Raw genomic sequence first — 9658 nt, 5'->3', positions numbered from 1 at the left:
TTAGAGTCAACCCACCAGGTTCAACACATAAACCACCACAATAAACTGAACGAGTCTGCGTATTATTCGCATTCAAAAGGCGTGTCTCAATGATCCAAGCCTTCTTCTCAAGAGATTCCTGCATGTCTCTTTCGCCTGCAAATGCACGAACCCCACAATCATATTTTGTCAAACAAAACAAAAGCAAGAATCTTTCAAAAAGTCAAATCTTGCAATACAAACATCAAAACTGCTTCAATAATAATATTAAATATCAATTTGTGGGTTTTACTTTGCATAAATTAAAAAAGAAATTACAGCTTACTAAAAAGAGGGACAAAAGATCTATATCTACACAAACATACAAATACTGAAAATGCACAATCGAATGCAGGAAAGCAATGAAACTAGAATGAGAGGATCATTCAACATAAAATAGTAATTTATTACAAGAATGAATGAAACTTAAAGTGACAGAAGATTATTTTACCTGCCATTAAGTTTTTTCTGAAGATCAACTCCAACCGCGAGGTATAGAAAATAAGAAAACTAGTACAATACTCCATAACTATTCAAATTCACTAAATTGTGATAAAAGTAACCAAAATCATGAAAAAAAGAACATGGTATTCCGAACTGAACATATACAAAATTAATTTTGGTATGTCGAATAGCGTAAGGTGACATAAGGTGCACAATAAATTAGCCATTACACACAAGAGGTTCTCAGAAAAATCTATATGGTTTATAAATAGTAGTATCAGCTTACTAACCAAGATTGAAAACAAAAAAATTGTAGCTATTTTCCAAAACACTATGTAATTGCTAGCCAATATAATGGTACATCAAATACAAGTTTACATATAGCATAACCATCCCACCATTAAATTCATCTTTAATGGTGAATGTAAGAATTAAAGATACACACAATTATTGATAGAACTAGAGAGATGAAAAGCTTTAGAAGAATTGTATTGATTTCAGGAAATGACAAACTGATGATTTACAACTGAAATGTTTACACCTGTAAAAGCTCAACATAATCTCCCGCCTACGAGTGGCCAATCTCAAGAAACTAGCATTCCCGCCTAAAACAGAATCAAACAGCTAAAAATCTATTTTCTTATTTATTAAAATTCTATTCCCTAATTTCCTATAACACATTGGGGGGATCTTAATGTGGCTATGATCATATCAATAAGCTCCATAATTCATAAGTTCAACAAGGCCTTAAACTAGTGCACAAATAAAATATATCACCAACTAGCTACACTTGAGAAGAAATGCTATCATATATAATCCTAAAACTCTATCTTCGCGAACCCAGTACACGACGAGAAAGAGTCCATGTAGGAAGTAAAACTCAACTAAAACGCCTGACAAGAATGAGGGTTGCCTCACAGACATTTTATCAAACACATTTCAAGAACAATTCCAAAACAGGCACTGATCAAACACATTGCAAGCATACTTAAAACAAACAAATTTCACTATACACTGGACCAAACTTTTTCAAGATTATATACCTGCTAACAATGACCCAATAGAGAATTATAAGCTCCGGGTCTGGTTTAGGCCCAATTATTATTGTTTTGTTGAATGCAAGATATTGTGCATTTTGCAAATTTGAATCCAATTAATAAAAAATTGAGACATGATGTTTTCATTTTTAGACCTGCCAAGCTATTAATATATACGTTTAATCGTTTATGCAATTATTTAAATTTAACAGCAGTGCCAAGTGTAAATTTAGTATTGATTATGGTTTCCATTTGTATCGCATCTCGCCCAAATTTCATGCAATAAACGCTCCCTCTATCAGACATTTACATCTTTACTACCCTTTTCATTTTATACAACCACAATTTTACTTAATCCTTTTCTAATCCTACATTACATCTTCTTAATCTAAACTCATTACTCACATTTGCGTGAATTAATCGTTGCAAGAATTAAAAAAAAAGCTGACAACAAGTTTTGATGAATTCGAACGTGATCGGAAACGCGGCGAAACGTTCGTCGTCTTTAGTTATGTCTCCGATCAGATACTTGCTCCGTGAGCAACGATATATTTTTGTTTTAATTGGACTCGCAATTCCAGCAATTGTTTTTAATGTTTTTCGTGTTTCGACACCGTCTATGGTCGAGCACATTTCAGCTGAGCCGTTATATTCCACGGAGGTCACGCGAATTCCTCGCCGAATGACATACGAGCTCCATAATCCGATAAACGTCAATATAGGTATGTGCATTCATTTATAATGTTGTTGTGTTCGATTTATTTTAATATACGAAAATGTGCTACAAGAAACATAGATGTTAATTTTTTTTCGACCGATGTTAAAAGGGTGATGTCTATTGCTATATTTATTGTAGTGACGAGGATTGTGTACATTCTACATTAATATGTAATGTCGATTATGGGTAAAAAAATTTGTTATACTTAATTTTTTTGAAAATACGAAAAATGAGGATTTAAACCATGACTTTATGAACATTATGTACATGGCTAATTGAGCTCTCAATGGATTTGATCAAATGGAAAGAAATGAACATGCAGCTAAATACTGTTTTCTTACAAGAATATGTATTTTGGTTATTTCTAATTTAATTAAATTTTAATGAATGCAGGTGGAAGAGTACCACAGGGACTGAAGAAGAAGCAGTTGCGAATTGTGGTGACGGGTGGTGCAGGATTCGTGGGTAGTCATTTGGTGGATCGATTGTTAGCGCGAGGGGACAGTGTAATAGTGGTGGATAATTTTTTTACAGGTCGAAAAGACAATTTGTTGCACCAATTGAAGAACCCCAGGTTTGAGCTCATGAGGCATGATGTTGTTGAGCCTATCTTGTTGGAGGTTGATCAGATTTACCATTTGGCTTGCCCTGCTTCACCTGTTCATTACAAGTTTAACCCAGTCAAGACTATTATATCCTTCCATTAGATTTATATTATATCAGTCGATCGTTCCTTACAACGAACCTCAATAGTTGTTCTTTATATAAGTAATTTTTAAGATAATTCTATTTACCAAAATTGCCAAACAGGTATTCTTATATCTCCATTGTTTCAGAGTAATTTTTAGTTTAATTTATAACTTTGTAAGATTTTTGGATGGCCTTGACTTTTTGAGCTTACAAGACAAATGTGGTTGGGACACTGAACATGCTTGGACTTGCAAAGAGAGTTGGTGCACGGTTCTTGCTAACAAGCACCAGTGAGGTGTATGGTGATCCCCTTCAACATCCCCAGATTGAAACTTACTGGGGCAATGTCAATCCCATTGGTAACTCAACTCACTTCTCTTTCTTATTATTTATCCAGTTCAGGTTTTTAAGTATTCTAACTATCTTCACGTGAACTATCGTAAATAACCATATAAGCTCAAGTAATTTAACACATGTAGTATGCTAAGCAGCTGAATTACTTTAATGAGATTGCTGGCTTGGAATTGCTACAGGTGTTCGGAGCTGTTATGATGAGGGAAAGCGTGTTGCTGAGACATTAACCATGGACTACCATAGGGGACTTAATGTTGAGGTTTTTTTCTGTCTTTAATCTCAAATTAGTCGAAAATGAAGTTCAAACTACAAACATTTAATAAAATTCATCTGTATTTTGCATAGGCAAGGATAGCTCGGATTTTCAATACCTATGGACCTCGTATGTGCCTTGATGATGGACGTGTTGTTAGTAATTTTGTTGCTCAGGTCTGCTTCTCTTCACTGTTATAAGTAATGTAAATCGGAAGTATATGTATCCAGCAGATTTTTTTTCTTACTAGCTTACTGTTATTATCTAGGCCTTAAGAAAGGAGCCATTGACTGTTTACGGTGATGGTAAACAAACGAGGAGTTTCCAATATGTTTCCGATCTGGTAATTTTCAATGTTATGCTCTTTCAACAATGCAGTATTGAGTTGATTTTGTCACTTTTGTTCGCTTTAATGTATGACAGGATAATGAAGTTGTGTCATGTTGGTAGGATAATGATATGCCAAAAGAAAAATTATATGCAACTGACCAGTGATTACACTTAATTTGAGTCTGATTCTGGTCATATTATCGTATTAGTAGTATACTAAACAAGTCTAATACAATTTAAGCAGTTAAGCTCAGGCACGTAGCATCACTTTCTTTTTTCCCCATGCTTTCAATCCAAATTTATGTCTTCAGTAATTCAATTAGGCCCCCCTAAGGACGGCTGTGATGACAGAGTAAATCTTCCACATTCTTAGGGTTCTTCAAATATAAAATAAGTTTCCTAAGTCGTGTTTAGGCATCTGTTAATGTTGTACACTTTTTTAAAAACATTTGTCTGTATTGCAAGTTTCTGAAAATTTTACCCATGCAAATTTGTCTGGTAAAATATTTCTTTATTTACACCATTTGAGATTGACGAAATATGTTTTGTGATGTGTGCTTCAAATTATAGGTGGAAGGTTTAATGCGATTAATGGAAGGTGATCATGTCGGTCCTTTCAATCTTGGAAACCCTGGCGAATTTACCATGCTTGAACTTGCCCAGGTAAATTTGTAGTTTCTGCATTGAGTCTTGAGAATTTTTGCAAAGATCAAGGCCAAGTTGTATTTAAGATGGAAAGCATCTTGTTGCTGCTTTGATCTGCCTAGAATGACAGTAGAGGGAACATAAAACAAAGAATACGACGACATATCTCCCTAAATATATGAATATTAAGAGCATATATGCAGTTTCTCCTTAAGCTTGTATTCAGCATGTAATTATATCCTGCCAAATTCATTAGCTCCTAGTCTCCCTAGTATGCACAGGTGAGTTTGTGTACCAATATGTGTCCTGATATGTACTAGTCATTACATGGGTGATTCTGGATAAGATATACACATTCTAAATTTTATATATAACTGAGTGTATTGATTACACTCCAGGTTTAAGGGAGCACATATATAACAAAATAGCATGTCAAAACTGATCTAAATTTTCTATATAACCTTAAACAATTTGACCACGTAAATATGCATTCATTATTTATCTGACCAGAGCATAATCGCCTTTCGAATTAAGGAAGCGAATGGTCAGTTATAGTTCATAGATTGCTAGGGAGAAAATGCATTTCCTTTTCTTCCAAGGGGAAAATAGTATAACACGTTTCTTTAAGAAGTAGGTGCATGTATTTTTCTGGAACTCGGTAAATTTTAGCTTTAAAAAATAGTATCATCCGTCCTGTAAAAATAGACATTGAAAATTTTCTTTTCAGGTCGTACAAGAAACAATTGATCCAAATGCAAAGATAGAATACAGGCCAAACACAGAGGATGACCCTCACAAGAGAAAGCCAGACATATCAAAAGCAAAAAAACTTCTCGGGTGGGAGCCAAAGGTGTCTCTTCGAGAGGGACTTCCTTTGATGGTTAATGACTTCAAGCAACGCTTGTTTGGCGATGAGAAGGAAGTTACTGGAGGCACATCTCTATCAGCAGTTTAGATCCTTCCAGGTCTCTGCATAGACCACACACTTATAATATACTAGTAAACATTCTTATATATGAATGATATAGAAGAAACAGAGCAGAGAATAAAATGAACTTGAAATGAGCAATTTTAGTTTCCTTACCTTAGTCTTTTTTATATGAATAATTTTTCTGCAGCATAGGAAGAAAAGAAAAGCTACAAACAAAGTACTGGTATTCAATTATGTGGTGGTAATGTTTCCATCCACGCTTTGCATTTGTATATTGTTCTACATTTCCGTAACTAAAGATTATTTATTTTTTTAGAACAGTATTGTCACTCTGTCATTTTTGATTTATGTTGATCATTTCTTTTAAATATGCAAGTATACAATTGAAACTAACTGTAACTCCATTCTGGCATGACCATTTAGTAAGCTGCTCACATATAGGGTAGGTCAGACTAATCGATGCAATAGTCTTTCTTTGGACCAAATAATATAAATTACAAAAAATTATACTAACTTTAGTAGGTTCAGACTGCGAGTTTTATTTCAATTCCAGCCCTGATATAATTCAACCTGTCTCGAGACCATAAATTCTGGCAGTGATGAAGCTCCAAGTTGACAGGATAAGGCGAAAGCAAAGACTTACCTTTATTCTTATTCCCACCAAGTAATGGACCTGTAAAATCATTTCCCATTAGAACTTTCTGCAAAATCCTTGTTGATATTAAAGTATTTTCTCTTGTTTTTGTTATCTTAGAATATGTAAAAATGGAAGTTAATTGCTTGAGCCCTTAAGTCCTTGACTGTTTTATCGTCTCAATCTTTATTTCTATTACTATCTTCTCACATGCCCTTTACAAACTGCCTCATTGATCGCGGATCTAGTTGTCATATGATTTTCTCAAAAGATTTACAAGCCTCATCAGTGTGCGCTTACACATTTCTTATTATTCTCTGTTACTTCTGATGCCAGATGGTACTGGTGTTGAAACTCCACAAAATATGCAGATGAGTCAAAACTTAGAATTTTGGTAGTGGTGTAACTACATGTTATACCAGTTAGAAAAGTGGAATGGAAACAGCTAAGCCAAGAACCATGGCCACATTGTCAACTATACATATGACAATGACCATACAACTACAAAATCCTCACATGCTGTGGACTATATTATTGGCTTTAGTACTATCTGGCACATGTAACAGACCTCTAAATCTCTAATTATGTATTTATCTACATAAATAATTGTTTATAATTGTTAAGCCTAGTGACTCAATGCAGCTCAGTCTTCCATTAATCATTATCTTCTACCTTAGTTTACTTTCTATTACTGTATTTGAGAACAAAAGGGACCAAAATAAAGCTCATTCCATTCCAATTATGTGGTCCTTACTGCTTAGGTCGAGTGAATGTGTATCTTTTTGTGTATTCTTGGGGGATATATGGGTGAAAGTGGCGTTGTTTGCATTCAGCTTTCATCCTCATTGCGGATAATACAATCCATTTGGTGCGATTAAATACAATAATTATAATCCAATAACCTCGTGATTATGACTAAAAACCTCGTGATTATGACAAAAAGATAATAATTATCTTTTTGTTGCTATTATAATATGTTTATCAACTATAATTTCAAGCCCACAAGATGTAATAGTGCCATGTGCAGCGAAACATGTACATTTGCAGTAGAAGGCAGATAATGCATGGGATCAATCACATTCACCAGGCATATATAATTATGGTTCTTAATATATAAAGCCTTCACTTCAGATCCGGTTCAGAGTTTGTCAGAGGACTGACTGTACAATGCATCTTAGTCTTGCCACTTGGAAATAACTTTCAAAGGCACATCAAAATATTGTTTATGCATCTGTCTTTACATATGCATATTAAACAACAATTTTTGTAAGTAGACGGGGGCGGATCAAAAGAGCATCCGCCCCACTGAATTTGTTAAATGTCGAAAATTTTAACTAATATTGTGAATTTATATCCTCCCTAACTTAGAAGTGGTTCTATCTATAGAAATGTCATGGAAAGTCCCTTATGTTTCCTGTGTCCATTATTAAAAGCAAAAGATAACCAGACCTGTTTCGAAAAAGTACCAACCCTACTAGGGCACCTACCTAGTCTTCTCATTCACTCAATATACTTCCCACCTTACGCTAACGAAATAAAAGTTTCAAAAGCAGAAAAAGCATAACTCCACTATAATTTCCGTCAAGGGAAAATGTACCCTAGTGGAAACCACATGGCCATTGAGGACTATCGTGGCTCCGCCCCCTACGGTATCTTGTTGGTGGTAGTAGTAGCACTACTAGTAGTTGTTCCTTCAATTCTTGGCGAGCAAGGTGAGGCCTTAACAGAGTTTATAGCAGAGCTATTAAGTCCAGTTGGTCTGCTTTTACTACCAATTATACTACTACTTGCTATACAATTTCTCTCTTCTGAAAGTGGTTCATTCGTATCAAGTATCTTCTCTACTGGAGGACCTGAATCTATACACCGGGCCAGTGGATCACCTATCGGAGTTGCTCTCTTTCTCATTCTAGTTCTTTTCTTGCTGTACAACAGGATTTCCATTTTTGGTGGTGAAGATGATTCGGATGAATGATCATGAGTCCAGTTCTGTTTATATATTACTACGTACTACAGCAACTTAAACTTTTTTACTGGGAGCTTCTACAAATGTAAATCTACATAATTTGGATTTCAATCTGTATGTTTTTTTTCTTTTTCAGAAAGTAGCAGTAATGAATAATAAATAATGTTGGTAAAGTATTTGTACTATGCATGTAGCTAGTTATTATGTGATTTCAGCTTTGGATTATAGGAATTAGGAAGTCACCGACAGATACAAACTCGTTGATATCTGTAATCTGTTCTTGTATTATAGTCTATAGATCCATAATTAAACCGCAAAATTGATTCAAACATGTAATATTTCACAGTGGCTATTGAAATTACTAAATGTTTGAGTGTTATAATTACTATACACGGCTCAATACACCGACCAGTAATTAACAGCTCAGTAAAAGAGCTGCAAGTCTGCAACACATACAGCACAAGAATTGAGAACAATGAATATATTTAATGAATTGATTAACCCCTCTATCTGGTTATTTCAGAAAATTGAAGTTTTTTTCTGCCAAGGAGAAAATTGAAGCTAATTAATTGTTACAGTAGCCCAGTAATTTCTTCAATAACCAAATTTAATCATAATTAGTGTAATTAATGAATATTAGTGCCAGTTGCCCCTGGTGTCATAGTAGTATATAAATTGATGGTCGTATTCTATTTAATTATGACTTTGCTCGAACTGTGTGGCTTAGTTCTGGTTTGCAGCAGCTGTTGCAAGTATCACCAAGTGATACTGCAACCATGAGCATTATGAGAAAGTTTGAGGGATGCACAAGGAATAAATGTGTACTGGTAATAATGATTTGCCGGGCCTTATGGAATAGGCGAAATAATTGGGTCTGGGAGAAACTTAATGGATCTGCATTTGGAGTTAAAGGTTTGGCGACGAATCTGTTGCATGATTGACGTGAGGCACAGGCGACTAACATACATTCTAATAACCAAGTTGCAGCAGGGGTACTATACTCCTGAATATGAAACCAAAGATACTGATGAGTGTGGACGAAACCACTGTGGGTTGGGTGAAGATAAACGTGGATGCTGCAATTTTCTAGGATGGTAGCATTGGGGTAGGGTGTGTGTTACCGGACACGTATGGCCAGTTCTGCAAGATGTAGAAGAGTGAATGGGGCGTGTTGACCACCGGAGGCACGTGCTATTGGTTTGAAGCAGGCTATTGTGCAAGATATGCTTTTATATGACAATACTAAGTCATTTTGACAACACGAAGATTTAGTCGTATGATATTTTTTTTTTGTATTTTGTAATTATATTTCTTGAGTCTATAAAATTATTAAGGAGATTAGACTGAGAGATTTTTCTACAAACAACCATCAAGCTAAGGAATAAACTCTGAAAGAAAATCAATACTGATCATGCCTCAGAGAGAAGTGTAGAAGATTGAGTTTGAATAATGTTATTTGTGACATATTTTAATATTTGTGAAAAAATGTTTTAAGTCACACAAGTCACAGATTAGTAAGTGCAATTGAGTCATATCAAGAAGTCAATATGTCTGTAGAGAAGTCATTATACTTATAGAGAAGTCAATTTGCTTGCAGAGAAGTACAAGGCATGTAGAGAAGTGGAGATGTCGACAAGT

At 34.8% G+C, this 9658-nt stretch overlaps 2 protein-coding genes across 2 annotated transcripts; both read left to right on the top strand.

Moving 5' to 3' along the window:
• The first annotated feature begins 1761 nt into the window (after positions 1-1761).
• Positions 1762-5781, top strand: LOC141684521 (UDP-glucuronic acid decarboxylase 4-like). Its single transcript, XM_074489539.1, has 9 exons — positions 1762-2221; positions 2611-2910; positions 3120-3266; positions 3441-3520; positions 3607-3690; positions 3783-3857; positions 4415-4507; positions 5217-5454; positions 5608-5781. The coding sequence occupies exons 1-8, from the start codon at positions 1960-1962 to the stop codon at positions 5442-5444; spliced, it is 1269 nt and encodes a 422-aa protein (XP_074345640.1). The 5' UTR covers positions 1762-1959; the 3' UTR covers positions 5445-5454; positions 5608-5781.
• A 1864-nt stretch (positions 5782-7645) lies between these two features.
• LOC141686054 (uncharacterized) lies at positions 7646-8029 on the top strand. The gene has a single exon (XM_074491116.1). It carries the CDS (start codon positions 7646-7648, stop codon positions 8027-8029), a length of 384 nt encoding a protein of 127 aa, XP_074347217.1.
• Positions 8030-9658: the final 1629 nt, after the last annotated feature.

Source organism: Apium graveolens, chromosome 9, assembly GCF_009905375.1.
Source record: "Apium graveolens cultivar Ventura chromosome 9, ASM990537v1, whole genome shotgun sequence".
NCBI lineage: Eukaryota > Viridiplantae > Streptophyta > Magnoliopsida > Apiales > Apiaceae > Apium > Apium graveolens.
Note: the sequence above shows the minus strand (reverse complement) of the source record. Positions and strands in the feature narration are given on the sequence as shown.

Coding starts and splice junctions, on each gene's coding strand:
- LOC141684521 (XM_074489539.1), top strand. CDS start 1,960: ATGAATTCGAACGTGATCGGAAACGCGGCGAAACGTTCGTCGTCTTTA. Junction 2,222..2,610: donor TCCGATAAACGTCAATATAG/GTATGTGCATTC, acceptor TAATGAATGCAG/GTGGAAGAGTACCACAGGGA. Junction 3,691..3,782: donor TTAGTAATTTTGTTGCTCAG/GTCTGCTTCTCT, acceptor GTTATTATCTAG/GCCTTAAGAAAGGAGCCATT.
- LOC141686054 (XM_074491116.1), top strand. CDS start 7,646: ATGTACCCTAGTGGAAACCACATGGCCATTGAGGACTATCGTGGCTCC.